Source organism: Ahaetulla prasina, chromosome 2 (assembly GCF_028640845.1).
Source record: "Ahaetulla prasina isolate Xishuangbanna chromosome 2, ASM2864084v1, whole genome shotgun sequence".
NCBI lineage: Eukaryota > Metazoa > Chordata > Lepidosauria > Squamata > Colubridae > Ahaetulla > Ahaetulla prasina.
Window position 1 is genome coordinate 174,534,228 of NC_080540.1, and position 23,559 is coordinate 174,557,786.

General features: G+C 38.5%; 1 protein-coding gene across 6 annotated transcripts in view; it reads left to right on the forward strand.

The window, feature by feature from the left end:
- Positions 1 to 1,026: 1,026 nt before the first annotated feature.
- GATA1 (GATA binding protein 1) overlaps positions 1,027 to 23,559 on the forward strand; it is a 28,533-nt gene continuing 6,000 nt past the window's right edge. Inside the window, exons 1-4 of one of the 6 annotated variants that reach the window (XM_058170756.1) lie at positions 1,027 to 1,634; positions 4,945 to 5,005; positions 20,432 to 20,632; positions 21,972 to 22,364. In XM_058170756.1, the coding sequence (XP_058026739.1) occupies positions 20,470 to 20,632; positions 21,972 to 22,364 (556 nt within the window). In that variant the 5' untranslated portion in view covers positions 1,027 to 1,634; positions 4,945 to 5,005; positions 20,432 to 20,469. Of the gene's footprint in view, positions 1,635 to 2,713; positions 3,716 to 4,944; positions 5,006 to 8,746; positions 8,884 to 20,431; positions 20,633 to 21,971; positions 22,365 to 23,559 lie in introns of those variants that run through there. The other 5 variants (XM_058170757.1, XM_058170758.1, XM_058170755.1 and 2 more) reach the window with 5 other exon arrangements.

Consider the following 23,559-nt stretch of genomic DNA (forward strand, 5'->3'; position numbering starts at 1 on the left):
CTGACTGTGTAACCAACTAAAATAATACAACAGATTAGAATTTTTACCTTGCTATCGTGGTCTCTGCTGCACGGTCTTCTAAAATGAGAATGGAATGGTCAACTAAATATGACAGTTGCTTCCTAATAAATCCAGTTGTCCTTTGCAAACTTAACCTGATAGCACCTGCTCCAATTCACTATCTGAACAGGCAGACCTACAGTTGCAAGGAGAGGAAGGGGAGATTGTGCACTGCTGTTCTGCATCCATAAATACCTATTTCTAGGCATCTTTCCTTATGTCAAGAGGTGTTTGAGCTCTAATTTCAAAGGCATTTAATTTCTTAGCTGGAGGGGAGAGGAACGGGGAAGGTGAATTGTGAATTCCATTTGTAAAAGGCACTGGAGAAACTACCCTAAAGACAGGATAAGAGCACACATGTTTTAACTGAGACTAATTTAGAGAACCAAAGAAGCCAGTTATTGGTTCTACTTCTCTGTCCTTCAGCATCACTCTCAGACCTAAATTTTTCTGATCAAGACTAATTACAAATAAAGCCAGAGCTCTGCTTTGAAGAATAGCTCTGCTGGGCCAGTCACCTTGTGTAATAGGCGGCAAATCAATCAATCAATCAATCAATCAATCAATCAATCAATCAATCAATCAGCCGAAGAACCAGCCAGTTCAGCACTCTGTTCCCATAATAGCCAACTAGATGCCTTCAAGATGCCCCAAGCAACCTCTTCTTTATGTCTCCCAGAAATTGATGCCCTATTTCCAGTGCAGGTCACTCATACTTTTGTGATCTACTGTACAGCTGTTGATAATCTTGTTCTCCACTAAATAGCTATCCTCTTTTACTTTGACCTCCACTGTGGTACCATCTATACTTTTCAGTATCCAAACCTAGAAGTTACCACCCACTGTCTATGCCACCTTCTTTACGTGAAAGCTCTGGAGAACAGTAATATGAAGCTGGAGAAAAGAGAGAGGGAGGGAAAGGCTATATCCTTCCCACCATGAAAGACTGCAAATGATATCTTACCTTCCTGGATTCAACTAGAAAGAGATAAGACCACAACAGATATGCTACTTTGATGATTAACTTCCTTGTTTTGTTTTTAATTTGCAGAAACTTAAATTCCCCTGTTATGTTTGGATGAGGTCTGGAGTTCTGTCATCCATGCTTATCCTCAGTTTACTAAATACAGCAGCCATTTCAGGCTTTAATACAGATTCCCTGAAGTTAGATTTCTAGTCTGTAACTTCAGATTCTGGAGCTTATCCTTGAATTGATTGCAATAGGAAAGTGTTAATTTCATTTGATTCATATGGAAGCTGTATGAGTGTTCCCCTACATATAAACACACATACAGTTTTTCCCCCTGTTCTTCATCCTCCTTGTCAGGGCCCTTTGGAGAAGGCGGAGACATCATTTGGGTGTCTGCTTTTTTTTCCTCTTTTGGTCCCCTCCCTGTTTCTCTTCGGTCTCCTCTGTCATCAACAGGCTGGGATCTTTTAAGAGGGCTCAGTTGAACAGATCAGCAACCAGAAGTGGGAACATTTTCTCCAAGGTCAGCCCAACTTTTCTTATTCTTCAGTTCTGTGGACCAAGCGACGTTCAGAACGTAGAGAAGGTTTGCCCTCAGCATCAGGTCAGTTTGATCCACTATATGGCCCAAATGCTGTGGTTTAAAACATGCCAGTTGCTTTATGGTTGGGATTTTGATGATTGAGAGATGGCCTGAAAATGCTAAGAAAGGGAACTAGCATTAAAGAAAAGAAAAAACTAGACTGAAAAATACAAGCTGGAAAAAGAAATGGCACCATAGTTGGCTAGAGAGCTGAAAATAAGCTCTATCTAGCTGAAGTTGGTCTGCTGAAATTGAAACATAAAACAGGGCTGGTTGTATTTGTCTGTAAGGGAAATGCATTTGGCACATGGGTAGAGGTACCCTATCTTAGCTCTTGTTTTGCATACTTGGGTTTGATAAAGAAAACAGGTTCTCAGGCGGTTTTGGACAACTTCTCATGCTGAAGGCGGCTTCTCGCATTTATATATGGCATAACCCCAGCCGTAGGCAATGGAAAAATGAGATGCCTTCTCTGCTGGAAGTAATAGGACGGGTGGTTTACCTGCCTGCTTTCTTCCTTTTCTAAAAATTAAGAAAGGGATAGTGTTCCAACCCGATGTGTTAGAAATAATAGAACCATTAGAGAAAGCTACTGATTACAGTGGAAGAGAATATTTACTACTAAGAACATATGAAGTGGTCTTAGAATATGTGATGCATACAAATAAGTGAACAAAAAAAAAAGGAGTATCTTAGTGAATTGAGATTATTTTTAAAGCTGTACGTTTTGGGGACAATGTGGACAGATTATCAGCGATTCAGAAAGATGTCTGTAAAAAATACAAATACGATAGATTTGATAATTGAAGAGCAGTTTATAATAGATGCATAAATAAACAGATAGCTGATGCTTGTCAATTTCTTGGCAAGGCAAGATGAGATTCTGTATCTGGAGAATAAGTCTTAACAGATAGATGGGAAACATTCATACTTGGCATTGGGACTTTGTGAATACAGTAAGACTGGCTTTTGCCAAAACGTACAAAGGATCAGGTAGAGTGCGCTGGTATTCTGAATTCTTCCACAGTGGGTTGGGATTCTGAGTTTTTCTTCTTAATAAGTGAATTAGCATTCCAGTTGTTGGAAACAAAGTGGGAGGGGGAAAATTAGAGAAAAAATGGCATTTATTTTGGTCCAGTTACTATGAAAAATTAATGTGGAGAACATCAGGTGTGAGAAAAAAATGGCTTGGCAGCTAATGATCACTAAAGAGGCTACAAGTTATTAAGAGAGCAAAATGTAAATTTAAAAAGAAAATATACTGTATGACCGTCAGAACAGAATGGTGAAAGGAGAGCATTGCTCGAAAATGGAGAAACAGGTCGCTCAAGAGTTGTGTAGTCATTTTTAGAAAACCTGGACTGAGAGACTGACATATTGTAAAATAACCATATTGAGTAAAGAATGAAGAGAAGGTGACTGCCCTTTCTTAAATACACACAAAATGAAAGCATAGGGTTGCTGAAATAGTAGATGGAGCAGAGGAAGAATGCTAACAAAAGATTATGAAATAGAGAATGCCCCACTCGCCCCAAATTGTGCATCAATCATGTTCACTACACAATACTGGAAGAATATGGTAGATGGTCCAGACGTATCAATCTAACCAGTTCCTCTACGAGAAACTTCATGTTCATATGAAGCCCCCTCCTACACTATAATTCCATGCCCGTGCTTTTCAGCCAAGGAGATTTTTGAGTCCATTTTTAGAAGCAAGTGATCAGACAAACTGGGTTATGTCAGAAGGTACTTGAGCAGCAGTATAACCAGTGGTGGGATTCAAGTAATTTAACAACCGGTTCTCTGCCCTAATGATTTCTTCCAACAACCAGTTTGCCAAACTAATCAGAAAGTTAACAACCGGTTCTCCCGAAGTGGTGCGAACTGGCTGAATCCCACCACTGCATATAACTATATCCAAAATCTGGTTGTTCAACTTCCTGGGGAAAAATGGACTTAATGTGAGATTGGAATTTGCCACTTCTCTGAATGAGCCTTAGAGACGGGGAACCTGACTTCAAGCCATGATTTAAACACTGATTCCTTTTCTATAAAATGGACATAATATCCTGAGTTATGTTCATGGATAAATACATAAGCAGGTATGTTTATTTTTATTTGAACATCTTTCTTAGGAGAAAAAAAAAGTCTGCAATTGAAGAATGAAGAAAGGGGAGCATATTGATGCTGGGACCCTATGACCGTGCTTTCCTTTATGCTAAACAGAGTTGTTTATTAATCTGAATTTTAACCGAGCCACAAAACTCCTTGGTATATTAGCAAGATGTAATCACAATTCTCATGGCACTGTGTCCTTGCAATGATCTCACAATGCTGGCCACTATTATTATTCCCATGTTGTGGTGGGTGTGTGGGCTAAGAAAAAGTAGACCCCCACTTCCACCCAGTGAGTTACTTTCAGAGGCAATTTGGAACTTAGAACGTTCAAGCTTACATTCTTTGCAACTATACTACAGCAAACATGTTTGCTACCTACACAAACTTCCAGCATAGAAGGAATTATATTTCTAATGAAAATTCTTTAGAACCAAAAAAGAAAAACAGTTTGGTCTAGTGAATAATGCTCCAGGCTAAAAAACTTCAGGCATGCAAGCCAGCTGGGTGACTTTGGCCTTGCTAGTCACTCTTTCTCAGCCCAGTCCACTTGGAGAAAATAGGAGGATGAAGAGGTATTAAATATCTTTGCCATCTTGAGTTTTATAAAAATAATAAAGGCCAGTAATGGCAGTAATGTTATGTCAGCCTTGGCCTTTTCCTGAGTTCTTCTGACAATGGCTATGTTTTGTTCATCGGCCAGAATTTCCCACAGTTTTTTGTAGTATAAAGTACCCGACAGTGACAAAAGAGAAAGGAGGCCAAAGGAGTCAAGAGAAGTCATTATAATGGCAGTTTGTTCTCCATCATTTTCATATGCATAAATAAATATTAGAATGACATGTATAGATAGTAAATTGAAATAAGGGGAAAAAATGGATATATAAGAAATGAATACTGATGTGGAAATAATGTAAAGAAGAAAATTGTAAAATTTTCTTTTTTTGTTTTTAAAAAAGCTGTTCAATAAAAATTATTTTTAAAAAAAAGAATGAGTCTGGAATAAAGTGAAGAAGAAGAAAAGAAAATAATTGTAGCATAAATTGTAGCATTGTAGGATGTATATGAAGAAATGTTATAAGAAACTGCATGGATGAATAATAAAGATGAAGACATAGATTGGCAATGAAAATCTGACTTGATAATATACGCAAATCTGGAATGCAGTGAAAGGGAGGAAATTCTTATTATTGTTTCTGTTTCTCTCTCCATAAAGCCTCCCTGCCAGCTTCCTTCTGCTCCCAGAAATATTTGAGTCTGATTTAATATCTGTCCTGGTAAGAATCCATGCAAAATTCAAGAAATAGGTTAGATTTTCCCTGCCTGGTTATTATTATTATTATTATTTGAAGTGGTCCGTTTCCCATCCTGGTTCAGAATGCTGCCAAAACTGCTTGGAGAAAATGATGCCCATACCCAATATTTCCACAGTCTCGTTCCAAAGCTGTTGATTTACCTTCAGCCTTGGCTCTCAAATCCCTGGATTCTTTCAAAGACTGAGGCTCCATGGTCCTGCAAAGTTTCTCATGGGAAATGCAGTGAGTTGAGAGAGGCTCACTATAGGAAGCATCTGATCTGTTTCAAGGTGGATTAACATTGCTGCTTTAGTTGTCCGGGCACCCCAATAACAAATATCCTAGAGATAATTATCTGAATTATCTGGGGTTGGCGGTGATAAAATGCTGGGACCCACCTCCCTTCTTCTCTTTCCCAGCATAGATCAGAAACAGCAGGTTGACATGGGTAGGACATCAACTGTAATTTGGTCTAAAATGAAATATTAAAAAGGAAATTTCATTCTTGCTGATAACAGCTGGTGTGGCTGAAAGATAAGGTGATGTCTCCAATGTTTGTGACAGTGTTGGTTTGATGTATCACTGGGGGCAGGGGAATAGAAAATCTGGAAATCTTTTTACTGTTGGGTCTATGTTGGATGTCAGCAAACATGCTTACCATTGCCCCCCCCCCAAAAAGACCCAACCGAAACACCATTCTTGTTTTGTCCTAGAATTACTCGGCAAAAGTTGAAACGTGCTTCTAAATAATTCTCTTATTAGAAAATGTGAATGGACTGCAGAACAACCTTCTACAACCATTATTGCTAAAGGAAGTTCCTCTAAATGGGCAATTTGTAGAGCAAAGAGGTAGATCTTGAGGTTCTGGAGCTGCAAATGGTCCTCAGAAATCTTAAATGCAATTTCCAAGATTCTCCGAAAGTTGCTACCTATTGATACTTTTAAAATATTTGATAAATGGGTAATCATTATATGAATGGGAAATAATGCCAACGATGTTTATTTAAAGGTAATTCTATTTAACTTAAAAACAATTAAAGTCTAGTTAGTTTTATCATCATGCCAACTGTCTTATTTTTGAAATGCATATCAGCTCAATTAGTCTGGCCAACATCTGGAAAAACGTTGTACTCTTGGATCCTAGACTAACCAGTCAAAAGTCATGAAGCAGCTTTTTTGTGTGTGGGGAAAACAGCAGAAATCCTGGGGATGCACTGAAGGGTGGCTGCTAGAAAATGGGCACACCTCCCCGTACCCCACAAGGATAATTGCAGAATAAAAATGTGCTCTTTAAACACTCCAAATCCCTGCTAGCATCTAAATTGAGAAGTGGTCTGCAATCTATATTCTTAGGCCTGAGAAACATTTTTCTCTGTTAAGAATTCACCTGGCCTGGAAGTCTGCATGCTAATAAATAAGTAGGGCCCAAAAGGTTTGGTGGAGGAGGGGAGAGCCATGCATTCTCTTCATCTGGCTCTTTTTTTTCCTGTGGTTTCTCTTTTTTACTTCTTCCTCTTCCCTTTCTCTCTCTCTCACTTGTTCTCTTTTTCTCTCAATTCCCCTGCTTGTGACTCCACATAGTAGGTAGGTGTCAAGAGATAGGCTAAGCTCCAGAATCATTGCTTGTTGGAATTAGTCCATGAGCTGCAAAGGAATAGATTAAGGACCAGAAGTTGCCCATTCCGTCCATGAACCAGTATGAAACGTCACTGTACTCAGGAGGATTTGATTCTGTGACATTTATAGGCACGATTGCAGAATTAATATTTCTGTCCTGAAACTGCTAAGGGAACTAGGTATGTTTAGCCTAACAAAGGGAAGGCTTAGGGGAGAGCTGATAGCCGTCTTCCAATACTTGAACGGTTGTCATAGGGAAGAGGGGTGGATTTATTTTCCATAGCACCTGATTGCAGGACAAGTGTGAAAACTTGTCAGAGGGAGATCCAATCTGGAAATTAGGAGGAATTTCCTGACAGTGTCTGCTGGCAGTATCTCACTCTTTGTCTGCTTACTGATTTACGTTCTCAAGTAACACAAGGGAAGGGACACAACCTGGAGAATTTTTAATCTGTTAAATATACAATTTTAAAAAGCCTTCTCAAATAGCACAAATAAAATAGAATAAATAAGTAAATATGTAATCATAGCATTGGAAGGGATTTTGGAGGCCTTCTAATCCAACTCCCTGCCCTTATACCATCCTGGACAAATGGTTGTCCAATCTTTTCTTGAAAATCTCCAGCAATGAAGCATCCACAATTACAGGAGGCAAGCTATTCCACTGATCAATTTTTCTCACTAAATTCCTTCTTATTTCCAGATTGGATCTCCCTCTGACAAGCTTCTACACATTGCTTGGTCTGCACTCAGGTGCTATGGAGATTAAATCCAACCCCTCTTCCCTATGACAGCCCTTCAAGTATTGGAAGATGGCTATCAGGTCTCCCCTAAGTCTTCTCTTCGTTAGGCTAAATATACCTAGTTCCATTAGCTGGTCATCATACAATTTTAGCTTCCAGACCCCTTACCTTCTTTGTTGCTCTTCTCTGCACATTTTCTAGGGTATCAACATCTTTTTGTATCATGGTGACCAAAACTGGACTCAGTATTTCAAATGTGGTCTCACTAGTATAGTATAGAGTGGCACTATCACTTCCCGTGATCTTGATGTTATCTCTCTACACTGCTGACTCATACTTAACTGGTAGTCCACCAGGACACCTTAGATCAGGGGTCTCCAACCTTGCTGGCTGAGGGACTCTGGGAGTTGAAGTCCACAAGTCTTAAAGGGACCAAGGTTGGAGACCCTTGCCTTAGATCCTTCTCACAGGTATTACTTTTGAGCCAAATACTAAAATAATTTGTATGTCCCTATATAAATGGGGACATAAAACAACCTAGAATATATATCAGGGAGCAGGACTGCAGTAATATTCTTCATAAACTCACAAAACAACATGAAATTTAAGAAACCAGAAGAGTGCTGTGAGCTCAGATTAAAGATCTGTCCAGTCCAGTATTCTGTATTCATGGTGGCCAACAGGAGTCTGAAAAGCCTAGAAGCAAGCAGGAGGGGAAAAGCTGTTTTTTACTCACAAAAGGCACATTGCCACTGATCCTGTCTCTGAATAATTGCTACCTATCAGTAGTGATCACTGATAGCCGCATCCTCCATCAGAATCTAAGAAGATTCTCAATTATCCAGACTTCCCCAAATGTGCTATTCCAAAAGGTAGCTGGACTTGCTTAGTAATGTTTCCCTTTCTCATCGAAGAAGCTTCTTCAGTTCTGTTCAGTTAACTTCAGAACTGAAGAAGCTTCTTGGATGAGAAAGGGAAACATTTTCAAGGAAAAAACCCAAGAAAATCCAGAAAAACACCTTTCAGTACCTCCATCAGAGTTCTTACTTTTCTTTTAAAGCTGTCCCTTTTGCTTTGTCTTGAGTAGCAAATTCCATAATTTAGTTCAAAACTTTCAGAAAATAAATACCATCGTTAATTTGATTAACATCATCTGCTGTCCCTCTTTTTGATATTCCCTAAAAACTCAAAATTAATAATGTATGTATAAGCCAAGATAATTTTTTCTTCAATATGGTATAGTTCTTAAGAACAGATTTCACCAGCTTGCGTACATGAGATACTTTATTTGGATTCCCTTCCCTCAAATTCCGATCATTTTTTTAAAAATAGCATTACATTGATCTTTTTTCCAATCTTTCAGAGAGCATCTTATATTTTGTTAACCAATGAGCAGAGTCTTGATCAAGCAATTTGCCTGCAATCAATTTGTCAACTCCTAGAGCTGCATTTCCAGTTACAATTATTTATCACACCATCTTGAAGTATTTTCCTGAAAATGTAAGTTGAGACTAGAGCTCTCTCTTACATTTTATATCATGAGAAAAGGTCTCAATTTATCATAAATATTTTCTGTGTCGTCGTTATACTTTTAATTCTATATTCCAACCATCCTCCTACAAGATTTTTGCTAATATATTTGGCTATATTCAATTATGTCTTTTAATATAACTTCTTGTTTTTGAATCTTATTATGAAATTGCATTTCTTTTGCATGTATTCCTTTATATTCTTCTCATTTAGATAAATCTTTTATTTATTTATTTATTTTATGTACACTGAGAGCATATGCACCAAGACAAATTCCTTGTGTGTCCAATCACATTTGGTCAATAAAAAATTCTATTCTATTCTATTCTATTCTATTCTATTCTATTCTATTCTATTCTATTCTCATTGATATAATTTCCAAACATTTTGGAAAAAAAATTCTTTTCTTTTTTCCCCTTTTTTCCCCCCTTTTCAACATCCTTTTTACTACTCTGCTGATTTTTGAGGTAGCTCTTGGTTAAGAATCAAGATATGTTGATGTGGAATTTTAAAAACACAGGAAAATAAAACTCTCCCTCCCTTTCCCACTTAAAGAATAGGAGCAGCTTCCTAGACACCCAAAGGCCTATGAAATAAAAGACCAAACCTTTGGGACAGGTTGGGCTCCCGCAAAAGAATATTCCCTAGGGTACGGCAGCCATTGAGAAGCCCTCCCTCTGGTACAAACCCACCTTGATGGGAGGAACCCAAAACATTCCTTCCTGTTGTGTAAGTGGATACAGTTGGAAGGAGATTCATGTCCTTCACAAATCTGAGCAACCCCCATTTATAATTAAAATGGTAACACTTTTATTTATGTAGTTGATCATGAGCTGGTTCACTTCTTTTTTGAGATCAGAATAGGAATTTATTCAGACTGAGGATAATTATAGACCTCTATTACTATAACTGTTTTTTCACCCCAGTCCCTAAACACCTCCCAGATTTCACCCCAGTCCCTAAACACCTCCCTGGTCTCACACTAATCTTGGTTAAGGGGGAAGTTAAATAACTTTTGGGTTGAGAATTGGATTCAGTCCCACAATGAGTCTGTGAAATAGTGTGAACTTATCTAGTTGGTTTGATATTAGACCTTCAATGATCTGGATTCTTCCCATTTTTAATGTCTGCATTTGGAACAGGGGTGAAGTCTATTACCTTCCTTACTGGTTCAGAAGTGCACGCCCCCTGTGCGCACGCTCGCTTTGCTCATCACATTATATGCGCATGCAGACCTTCTGCGCATGCGCAAAACCTGTGCATGAGCAAAACCTTCTGTGCACGTGCACAGAAAACACATTACTTGGTTAAAATCATGACACCTGGTCAGGTGGGCAGAGGTTTGCTCCACCATCGCTACTGGATCGCCAAACCAGCCGCCACGATTACTCCTGGATTGTGCAATCTGGTCTGAACCGGGAGCATTTCACCCCTGGTTTGGAATCAATCAAAGTTTCCAGCTAAACATTCTGTAAATTATATGTATTACAATTATCTATGCATATGTGGCAGTGGTTTGATTTCTTTCTCCAGAGAGAGTACCAAATAAAGACTTGCAAAGATATGGGTGGCCACAGCTCTCAATCAGGAGCAATAAGGAGTCTAAGAACATACCCAGACTACAAAGGAAGTGCAATCTCTCTGAGAACAAGCTGTATCTCTAACCTCAGATTGGCTTACTTTCCAGGCCTTTCATGATTGACAAAAGCTACTTTGAACTTCAGGGATACAGTTCCATTGCTTTACATTCTCCATTGCCCTCCTCACTTTCTTCTGAACTTCAAAAGCAAGGTGATGTTTGGATCCATGTAGGCCCCTCATGCTGTGCAAACCATAATTCCCCAAGATGTTAGAATCCCCGTAGGAATACAAAGGTCCTCGTTTCAGAAATCTTCATCAACATGAAGAAAGGTTTGCAGAGAGCAGGATTAACACAAAGATTATGATGCCTCTTCTTGAGTCTTAGCTAAACTTAGTTATTGGACACCTGCTACTGCTATTTTTATTTATTAGTATCCCATTTTTATTATTTTTCCAAATAACTCAAGGTGACAAACATATCCAACACGCCTTCCTCCTCCTATTTCCTCCACAACAAGAGAGGTCTCTTTATTTTGTATTGCTGTTGGGAATTCTCAAATGAAGTTTGTACTTTTTGACACCAAATTAAAAGTTTTCTGTTGGAGTTGGACTAGATGACTTACAAAGTCCCTTCCAATTCTGTTAATCTGTTATTATTTGATACTTCTATGGAGGGAGGCAGCTGGCTACTGCTTGTGTTTAAAAAATGGCTTGAGATTAAGCATCAGGTTTAAACATTGCCTTAAAATTAAGGTGAGATGAAACTTTGATCATTTCCTACCATATTAAGCACATTTGTGCCTTTTCTACCTTCTTCCTAATCTTCCCCACTGTTGTATTCCTATTCTCTTTCCAAAAAAATCCATTAAAAATGTTTTAGTTGAACAATGTGAACTTGAGAGTACTCTAGTTAGATCATGGTCCATCTGTCTTGATAATGCAGCAATGTGTCAGATTATCAGAAAGGACCGCTGTCCTAGCTGTATCAATTTAGTATTACTTTACTGTCAGAATTTTATTCATGATCTTTTGTTTGCAGTTGGGGGCAATGTCCTCTATTAGAGAAATACAATGAACGTAGCACAGCCTTTCCTAGTAAGTTTCTTCTAAATATTTAGGAATTACAATTCTCAGAATTCCCAGCCAGCAGGCAAAGAACACCAGAACTGGGGGCAGATTGATAAGCTGGTGTCCTTCAGATATTTTGAATTGCAGGTTACATAACCTTTGACATTTACCACAGTGATTGGATTGATGAGAATCATTTATTTTTATTTGTTTATTTATTTTATTTTGTCACAACAATATATGTAGGAATCATACAAAAGATTATATAGTATATAAACATATATGAGTAAATATAAGGAGGTATAAGCATATATATAGAAAGAAGAAAAGAAAAACAATAGGACAGGAACGGTAGGCACGTTTGTGCGCTTATGCACGCCCCTTATGGTCCTCTTAGGAATGGGGTGAGGTCAATAGTATAGAATAGAATAGTATAGTATATAGTATATAGTATAGTATATAGTATAGAATATATATATATATATAGTATAGTATATAGTATAGAATAGTATAGAATCATAGTTCAGACATCAAGAGAAAATCAGGTGTCTACCTCTGACTGGAGAAATTTCTGTTCATTATGGATAATAGGATATTGGTTAATGAATGTTCATGGCTTTAATATTCCTCTGGCAGGCTTGCGCAGCACACTTGAAGAATGAAATGGGTGACAAGTTTGTGATTCTGTGTGGTTTGCGTTATAACATGTCTGAACCGGACCAACATGCTAGGTCTTTGTTTTAACATAGCCCATGATGGTTAAGTAAGGATTTAGTATGTTGCAAGAACCAAGTTTTATGTATCATAGCCCAGATGGCATCCAAAATTAGATTTGACTGGTTGAAGCAGATTATGAAATTGGTGAGATATCCAGACGTTTTTTATAGATTTATACTCTTAGTAAATGCATTTGCTTCATATTTATTTGAAAAGGTATAAGTCTTTTTTTTAAAGGAACACTGGATTATTAACATTTTCAAAAATCTTTGGAAATTTTTCCTCAGAAGGCAAATTATGCTAAAACATTGTCCTTGGCATTCCTTGGCTATTAGGGAAGCAGATTAGTGTGCATTAAAAAAGTTCAGGGGATGATGCAGAGGAGGCCTCATCATTTAAAAGAAATATTTTTACCTGGAACTCATTACTTACACTTTGATGGGTGAAGTAGCATCTACTTGTCTGACAAAGGAGATGTTTAAAATAGGAATGGGGAAATACCTATTCCCTTCCACCACCCCAATCTGCCCCAAATAAGGAGACAGGCAGGTTTGGAACTAAAGGTGAGCAGAACCACCCTCCTGTTATTTCTATGTGCCATAACTTTTCTCTTAACGCTTCAGAATTGCACAGAAAGAGCAGGTGGCAATTATCTGGCTTGTGAGCAAACAGCTATTTCCTCTGCGTCACTCCACAGCCCACTTTCGGCTTTTCTTTTGCTTTTCTCTCTCTAAACTCCTCCCAACAGTACTAAATTAGACCAAAGGCAAGATGAAGTTAGGCTGAGGGCTGCTTGTGGTCCTTAGCTGCAAAGTGTCTGTCCTGGTTTAAGAGAAACAGATGGAACTTCTTAAGTGGATCTTTTTCTAATCCGCTTAGCATTGTGACTGGCCCAGCGCCTCTGGGAGTTCAGAAGCAAAATAGGAAAAAAAAAACCCCACCCCTGGCAGTTCTGGTTATATGCTGCCTATATCCAGTTCCTCTGAGGTTGTCAGGTTTTACAGATACACAGGAAGCTACCAAAGATAAGGTTGCTTATACACAAGTGGGGGCTTAGGTTTCATTTAATTTACACAACCTGACTCTTAACCAATTCTGGGCAATGTATAATAAAGCCAAGCAAAATAAAAGTAGAATAATTATGAAAGAAAGAAAAAACAAGAACCGATGGTGGATCCGACTAACCATACCCACACCCGATTGGCAGGGAGTCCCAAGTGTCCCAACCTAAGACCTAGAACAACACGGTTGTTCTAAAATGCCAGCAGAATGGGAGCCACAGGGACATCAGAGATAACCTCATTTTACTTGCTCTGATTTTGTTACTTGGTTTCAAATAGCCTTCTTCAGGTTGGCATTTTTGAGCATAACTCCCATCTCCCTCCAGCAGCACAAACAGATGTTACCAATTTATGTCAATTTATTCCAAAATATATGTGGCTAAGTGAGAAATTTGTTAAATGAGTTTTTAGAGGGACTTAGGGTCTTTCCCCCCACCCCTGCTGTTAACTATGGGACAAAGCATATCCTGGCTGGTAGCATTTATTTTTTTCTACCAAGCCCCTAGGATGTTACCCTACCAAGGGCAGCCTCAGATCCTCTGAAAGGAAACCAGGCAGCTGCTGTGACTGAGGCCAGAGACAAGACTGCAATTGGGAATGGGCCCATTCCATGCCTATAGAGGTTTTTTTTGCTGATTCTGGGATGGAGAAACAGTATTTCTAATCAGTATAGGAAAGACCCTTAGCATGTTAAGTGAACTCAGCCAGTTGTTGACTTATTTTATTTATTTTGTCACAACAATATATGTAGGAATCATACAAAAGATTATATAGTATATAAACATATATGAGTAAATATAAGGAGGTATAAGCATATATATAGAAAGAAGAAAAGAAAAACAATAGGACAGGAACGGTAGGCACGTTTGTGCGCTTATGCACGCCCCTTATGGTCCTCTTAGGAATGGGGTGAGGTCAATAGTATAGAATAGAATAGTATAGTATATAGTATATAGTATAGTATATAGTATAGAATATATATATATATAGTATAGTATATAGTATAGAATAGTATAGAATCATAGTTCAGACATCAAGAGAAAATCAGGTGTCTACCTCTGACTGGAGAAATTTCTGTTCATTATGGATAATAGGATATTGGTTAATGAATGTTCATGGCTTTAATATTCCTCTGGCAGGCTTGCGCAGCACACTTGAAGAATGAAATGGGTGACAAGTTTGTGATTCTGTGTGGTTTGCGTTATAACATGTCTGAACCGGACCAACATGCTAGGTCTTTGTTTTAACATAGCCCATGATGGTTAAGTAAGGATTTAGTATGTTGCAAGAACCAAGTTTTATGTATCATAGCCCAGATGGCATCCAAAATTAGATTTGACTGGTTGAAGCAGATTATGAAATTGGTGAGATATCCAGACGTTTTTTATAGATTTATACTCTTAGTAAATGCATTTGCTTCATATTTATTTGAAAAGGTATAAGTCTTTTTTTTAAAGGAACACTGGATTATTAACATTTTCAAAAATCTTTGGAAATTTTTCCTCAGAAGGCAAATTATGCTAAAACATTGTCCTTGGCATTCCTTGGCTATTAGGGAAGCAGATTAGTGTGCATTAAAAAAGTTCAGGGGATGATGCAGAGGAGGCCTCATCATTTAAAAGAAATATTTTTACCTGGAACTCATTACTTACACTTTGATGGGTGAAGTAGCATCTACTTGTCTGACAAAGGAGATGTTTAAAATAGGAATGGGGAAATACCTATTCCCCTTCCCACCCACCCCAATCTGCCACAAATAAGGAGACAGGCAGGTTTGGAACTAAAGGTGAGCAGAACCACCCTCCTGTTATTTCTATGTGCCATAACTTTTCTCTTAACGCTTCAGAATTGCACAGAAAGAGCAGGTGGCAATTATCTGGCTTGTGAGCAAACAGCTATTTCCTCTGCGTCACTCCACAGCCCACTTTCGGCTTTTCTTTTGCTTTTCTCTCTCTAAACTCCTCCCAACAGTACTAAATTAGACCAAAGGCAAGATGAAGTTAGGCTGAGGGCTGCTTGTGGTCCTTAGCTGCAAAGTGTCTGTCCTGGTTTAAGAGAAACAGATGGAACTTCTTAAGTGGATCTTTTTCTAATCCGCTTAGCATTGTGACTGGCCCAGCGCCTCTGGGAGTTCAGAAGCAAAATAGGAAAAAAAAAACCCCACCCCTGGCAATTCTGGTTATATGCTGCCTATATCCAGTTCCTCTGAGGTTGTCAGGTTTTACAGATACACAGGAAGCTACCAAAGATAAGGTTGCTTATACACAAGTGGGGGCTTAGGTTTCATTTAATTTACACAACCTGACTCTTAACCAATTCTGGGCAATGTATAATAAAGCCAAGCAAAATAAAAGTAGAATAATTATGAAAGAAAGAAAAAACAAGAACCGATGGTGGATCCGACTAACCATACCCACACCCGATTGGCAGGGAGTCCCAAGTGTCCCAACCTAAGACCTAGAACAACACGGTTGTTCTAAAATGCCAGCAGAATGGGAGCCACAGGGACATCAGAGATAACCTCATTTTACTTGCTCTGATTTTGTTACTTGGTTTCAAATAGCCTTCTTCAGGTTGGCATTTTTGAGCATAACTCCCATCTCCCTCCAGCAGCACAAACAGATGTTACCAATTTATGTCAATTTATTCCAAAATATATGTGGCTAAGTGAGAAATTTGTTAAATGAGTTTTTAGAGGGACTTAGGGTCTTTCCCCCCACCCCTGCTGTTAACTATGGGACAAAGCATATCCTGGCTGGTAGCATTTATTTTTTTCTACCAAGCCCCTAGGATGTTACCCTACCAAGGGCAGCCTCAGATCCTCTGAAAGGAAACCAGGCAGCTGCTGTGACTGAGGCCAGAGACAAGACTGCAATTGGGAATGGGCCCATTCCATGCCTATAGAGGTTTTTTTTGCTGATTCTGGGATGGAGAAACAGTATTTCTAATCAGTATAGGAAAGACCCTTAGCATGTTAAGTGAACTCAGCCAGTTGTTGACTTATTTATTTATTTTGTCATAACAATATATGTAGGTATCATACAAAAAGATTATATAATATATAAACACATATATGAGTAAATATAAGGAGGTATAAGCATATATGTATATAGGAAGAAGAAAAGAAAAACAATAGGACAGGAACGGTAGGCACGTTTGTGCGCTTATGCACGCCCCTTATGGTCCTCTTAGGAATGGGGTGAGGTCAATAGTAGAAAGTTTTTGGTTAAAGCTTTTAGGATTATGGGAAGAGACCACAGAGTCAGGTAAAGTATTCCAAGCACTGATGATTCTGTTACAGAAGTCATATTTTCTGCAATCTAGATTAAAGCGGTTGACATTAAGTTTAAATCTATTGGTTGCTCTAGTATTATTGCAATTAAAGCTGAAGTAGTCTTTAACAGGAAGGACATTACAATAGATGATTCTGTGAGTTAAACTTAGGTCTTGTCGAAGGCGACGGAGTTCCAAGTTTTCTAAGCCTAGGATTTCAAGTCTGGTGGGATAAGGTATTTTGTTGTTTTCAGAGGAATGGAGAACTCTTCTTGTAAAATATTTCTGGACACGTTCAATTGTATTGATGTCAGAGATGTGGTGAGGGTTCCAAACAGGCGAGCTGTATTCTAGAATTGGTCTAGCAAATGTTTTATATGCTCTGGTTAGTAGTGTGGTGTTTTTGGAAAAGAAGCTACGCAAGATTAGGTTTACAACTCTTAGAGCTTTTTTTGCTATGTAGTTGCAGTGGGCTTTGGCACTTAGATCATTTGACATGAAAACTCCAAGGTCTTTAACGGGATGTGGGTCGTCTGTAAGGTAATGTCCATCTAGTATGTATTTAATGTTTGGGTTCTTTTTTCCTATATGTAAGACTGAGCATTTGCTGGTTGAGATTTGGAGTTGCCAAGTTTTAGACCAAGCGGTTAGATGATCAAGGTCTTTTTGAATGATAGATGTATTGTCTGTGGTGTTAAATAGTTTGACATCGTCAGCAAAGAGAACACAATTACTTGAGATATGGTCACAAAGATCATTAATGTATAGTATGAAGAGTGTTGGTCCAAGGACGCTGCCTTGAGGAACGCCACTCTTGACAGGAACAGGATTTGATAAAGCATTGCCAATTTTGACCACTTGTTGTCTGTTAGACAGAAAAGCAGATATCCATTTGTGAAGGGGTCCTGAGATGCCATAGGATTTTAGTTTTAGGAGAAGTTTATCGTGTACTACTGAGTCAAAAGCTTTGCAGAAGTCTATGTAGATTGCATCTATTGTTTTGCCTTGATCAAGATTTGTAGTCCATATGTTTTTACAGTGGAGAAGTTGTAAGTTACATGATAATTTTTTCCTGAAACCAAATTGTTTATTGGAGAGTAGGTTGTTAGTTTCTAAGTGTGAGGTAATGGATTGGTTGATGATTGATTCCATGACTTTGCAGGTGACGCAGCACAAAGAGATCGGTCTGTAATTTTCGACTAAGCTGGGGTCTCCTTTTTTGAAGATAGGGATGACTGTGACTAGTGACCAAAGTTTGGGAAGGGAACTGGTAGTGAAAGCTTTATCAAAGATAATGCTTAGGGGTTCTGCTATATTAGTGGAAAGTTTTTTTAAGAAGTATGCACATAGTCCATCGGGTCCAATAGATAGCGATGGTTTTAAGTTATGAAGAGCTTTTCCAATGTTATCTTCTGTGAAATCTATATGAGTTAAGTCATCATAATCATTGCTGGTACATTTGTGGAATGTCGGATGTGTGTTATCGGAGTTAACAAAAACTGAGCCAAAGAAGATGTTGAAGAGGTTTACTTTAACTGTTTCGTTATTGCATTCTTTGTTGTTAATTAACTTAGTTAATTAACTTAGTTAATAACTTAGTTAATATTATCAACTAATTAATTATTAGTTAATTATTTATATTATTATAATATTAAATTATAATAATTAAATATTATTAACTAATTAACAATTAAATAATTATTAACTAATTAATTAATTATTAATAATTAATTAATAATTATTAATAATTAACTTAGTTAATAACCATGGCTAAGAATGAGCTATGAAGCCCATCCAAAGCATGCTTGAGGAAATTCGGTCTCAGTCCCATCATAAGCAGAAAAATCACCAATGACTTTCTCAAAAGTTGATCATGGTTAAGGCCAAAGGTGGGTATTTCTGATCTGCATGGCTGCATCATCGTCATTACCGTTAACCACATTTTGAAAGAAGTCTGGGCAGAGAAGAGAGGCTGAGCCTAAGGCGTTCATTTATTTATCAATTTTATACAGGCGCCCATCTTACTGAAAGCAATTCTGGGTGATGTCCACAATGTCTTCCTGTGAAATTCATGACTTAACGGGGATTTTTGAACCGGGGTTCCCCAATGTCTGACACATCGCCTTTCTGCATTATGTTCAGTGTAATAAGGGGAGTCCATTAGTAAATTTTCATTACTGCACACATGGACACACACATACCCACAATGCTAGTGCAGAAAAACACACTTTAGGGGGAAGGAACATAATCAGATGTGTGTATTGTTATCTGAGAAGAAAGCACGCTCTAAAATGAGTTGTCAGTTCTGAGAAAGAGATCAGAGAGAAAGATAGAAAGAAAGAGGAAAGTAATTCGGATGCCTCCATTTCTTAATTTCAGAGTAGTTTTAGACTAGGAATAATGTTGCTAGGATCAGGGAAGACAACTGCACACATAAAATGCTCTTTTACAGGCACAGCTATGTCCAGCTGATGATACATAAATATGGAAAGTATATTTCTACCCTGAAGTATCCATGATATACACTACGTATCATTTATCATCCAGTCTTTTAAAAGGAGAATTGTTAATCCACCAGAGTAATGCTACTGTCTCCTCTGTTTTTTGCAGGCAAGATATTGTTCTATGGAAAGGGGGATTTTTTTTTTTTGATCAACTGATTAAGAGCATCATTTCAACTGTTACAATTGAGATAATCCAAAAGAGAGAAATATTGGGTACATTTTTATTTTTTAAATCAGTGCTTGCATCCTTAACTACTCCAAAAAGGCCTGGCCAGTTCAAAATTTCACTGTCATATCTTATATCTATGACAATCGCTTACAGAAAGCAAGACACAAACTACTGTCTTCAATTTCAGCATATAAACTGAAGATATTTATAAGAAGATATAACATGAGAATAAAGAAAAGATTAATGAGAAATCATATTATAAATAAAATAGTGGGAGACAAGCAATTTCTCAAATTATTTTTTTCAAATAGAGAAAAGGTTTTGATAAAGCAGAATGAAAGTTTATCAAGAATATGAATTATTTCACTTGGCTGATTTGTTTATTAAAATATAAGCTGACCTTATAAGGAATAACGGGAAATTTAAAACACAGTTCAGGAACAATAAAAAAACAAGCTGGAATATGCCTAGAAGACAGAGAAGGGTGACAACGATGGTTAGGAGTTTAGAGTATGAGAGAAGTGTGAGAAAAAGTTGTAGGTGATGATACACTTTTCTTTCTCACAGAAGAGAGAGAGACTGGGTAGCTAATAAATATTATATCAGTAAATTTTCTGCAATGGATTGTTCCAACAATGAACTTGTGATTAGATCGACAGAATGCCCCAACAGCCTGTTGATTCAAACATTATAGCCTGTAAATTGTGCCATCTGAGTAGACATTTTGAAAACCATTTATTTTGAAAATTCCATATTACCCAAGGAAATGGAAGAGTTTTCAGGAAAAATTACTCTTTACCTCATCATATGCTTTATGAGTTCTATAGGGCAATTTAAAATTAAAATCCTTAAAAATCCAATGTTTCATAAGTGAAGAAACAGATCCCAGAGTTCCAGTTCCTATCATCCCTCTAAGCAATTGTTTTTGCAGCCTTGGCAAATTTAAGAAGTGCAGACATCAGCTTCCAGAATTCCCCAGCCAGCATGGATGGCTGGGAATTCTGGGAGTTGAAATCCACACAGGTGAAAGTTGCCAAGGCTGAGAAACACATACTAAATAATAATAATAATTGATTGCAACAATAGTACTGTTATGCCTAGTATTTTCCGTTTTGTTTCACAGCCTCTTTTTTTTTTAAATATAGGTTTTATCATTTGCAGAAGGAAGTTCTAAGACAAGACAATGGATTACTCCAGTCAGGATTCTGCCCCACAATACATAGAGTCCTCTCATTTGCAAGGAAATGATGATTCAGACCTTTTCTTTACAAGTCCTGAGGGAGTTGATTGCAATGCTGTGCCCACATATTTCTCTCGTATGCCTGAATCCTACAGACACTCTCCAGGTAGGTGTGAATGTAACAACTGGAAGGCTTTGCTCCATTGAGGCCGTGGATGCTGTGATTTTTGGAAACCAATCTCAGTTTTTAAAGAAAGGCTTGGCTACCTCAATTTCGTCTGCAGCTTTTTCCCAATTTAAAGTCATACAGAAATTTACACTAAAGCCAGTGATGGTGGTCATCGTAGCCTAACACACTGGAGGATATCATCCTAGAAAACACTCTTCTATTCAATCACGGGGTGGTTGTGCAAATCTGGTGTGTTGGCAAAATTGCTCACTAAATTCTCAAAATTATTTTTGCTATGTCTTTCTATGCTATAAGCTAGATTTGAGACCCACCGTTACAAATGAATTCAGAGTCTAGCACTGGTAAACCTTGGCTTAGATTAAATTCTCTGTGTAACAGGGTCCTCTTTTTTTCATAGTATTTTTGCTCTTCTACGTTAGTCTCAACACTGTTGAGAAATTCTGGCTGCTTACCTAAGTTCACACGCTATGCTCAGTTTAGTGAGTTGTTATAAACACAGCCATTGTGGTTTATAAACCAGAGTTTATGGTTAAGTATGCTGTGTAGAGCCAGAAAAGGTGATTTATTCAACAAGCCACATTAAAAAAGATTGTGGCTTAGCATCATGTGTAAACCCTAACTGCTATTGTTGTGTTTTCCTGCTACAGACTTTTCCAAACATAACTAACTGTTAAAACCTCATCATACTGAATCTAAGAACCTGGAATTCTAATATAAAGAATTTTAGACTCAATAAAATACCATAGAAATGTAGAGATACACATGCACATACATTTGTATGTTTGTGTATATATATTTTTGTGTGTTGCAATCATGCTTTCCTTTCATTTCCTGTATGGAAATCTGTCAAGCTTTTCTTCAAATGCAATTTAAAGCAGGTGCATTTGTTGTTCAGATTAGATGGTGGAAATGCATAACACCTTATCTACTAGATAGCTTTCATTATGAGCCACGGTGGCGCAGTGGTTAGAGAGCAGTACTGCAGGCTACTTCTGCTGCCTGCTGGGCTGCCTGTAATTTGCAGTTTGAATCTCACCAGGCTCAAGGTTGACTCAGCCTTCCAGCCTTCCAAGGTGGGCAAAATGAGGACCCAAATTGTTTGGGGCAATATGCTAACTGTAAACCGCTTAGAGAGAGCTGTACAGCACTGTGAAGCAGTATATAAGTTTGCTATTGCTATTAGGCAGTGTACTTTTTCCTTAGTCTACATGCGTGCACACACATGCTCACTATAGTGTTGTTATTTCTTGCATATCATCATCATCATCATCATCACCACTACATCTACTACTATTATGTTCCATCTCTACAACAGTGCGGCAATTATACCCTCTTCTCAATGGTTTGCAATGGGGGGACAGCCATTCCTACAGCACAGCAGCCTGGGTCTCCAGTGCTTCTGGGAAAACCCACACGGGACTTCCTATCTACACCACTGCCACATCCTCCTACCACACCCTGCATTCACCACCCTCTCCCAAGGACCTTTCCCCCGACGGCAAGAGCAGCCCCAGATATTTGGAGATGTTGAAGACAGAACGGATCAGCCCCACTCATGCTGAACTGATGCCCCTCGGGACCTCGACTGGCACAGCCCTAAGTCCTTACACTATGGGACAGGAGTATGGATATTTCCCGATGCCTGGAAGCCCCCTGACAGCTGGATATTCCCCCAAACTCCGAGGGACAATGCAGCTCTCCCCCAGCGGTGAGATCTTCTGTTGGATATCTTTGATGTAATAAAATAATTGCAGGTTTGGGATACTAGAACTCTAATCACAGGCTTACCTTATGCTAAAAATGTGTGCTGTATCCACAGCATTAACATACCCCCCCAAAAAAGAAAAAAGAAACAAACTGGAGTGCATTTTTTTGGCTGCTATTGATATGGATTTTAATTTTAAAAAATTATTCTGAGTTTCCAATGCTAGCAAATCAAGTTATGCAGCAATTTGGATTTGATTCCAAAAAGATGTTTTGGAGCAGGCTGAGAAATGAACCTAACACCTATCTACAACATCTTAAACCGGTGTCTTTCCAAGAACTGCACACTGAACTCTCTAATAGCAATAGCAGCATAATAAGAATAAGAAAAAGAGAACAGTGATGGAAACACTCAATTCTATCCAAGTATAATTGCCTAATGTCACTAATTGTTACATTATATAATGAGATAAAATACACATTTCCCAATCTTTATCTTACTTTGGTTTTTGAAAGAGATGGCTATTAAACCATAGTTACTCCTATGATTCTAGGAAAATCTTCAGCTATTGAACAGATTTGCAAACAGTTGTTACAGGGGTGGGTTGCTGGGGGTTTGCAGGGGTTTGGGAGAACCTCTACCTAAGATTCTGTGCAGTTTGGAAAAACCCCAAATCCCACTCTTAGCTGGCCCCGCCTACCCCATTCCTCCCAGGAGTCCCCACGCAGCCCGTTTTGGATGCAGGTAAGTGCAGGGCACGCATGGAGGCTCGGGGAGGGCAAAAAACGGGCCTAACAAAATATTGGGAAGGCTGGAAACACGCCCGTTTCTGGTCTCCAGAGGGTCTCTGGAGCCTGGGGAGGCCGTTTTCGCCCTCCTGGAGGCTCGAGAAAAGCCTCTGGAGTCCAGGGAGGGCAAAAACTCTCCCCCCGCCATGGTGCAGGAGGAAAACTAGGCCACGCCCACCATGGCCATGCCCACCCAGCAACTGGGCAGAGAACCCCTTGCTAAAATTTTTGAAGCCCACCCCTCTTCATAACCTTGTGCATGCCAATCTTTTTGCAATTAAATATATTAAATCCGTAGGATTGCACAAGAGCTCCACAATGCAATTTCTCCCACTTGGAATCTCATGAGGCCAGACCTTTCTTGTTCTGCTGTAGTAGAGGTGCTTCATGAAGTCCATCTGCAGCTAAAT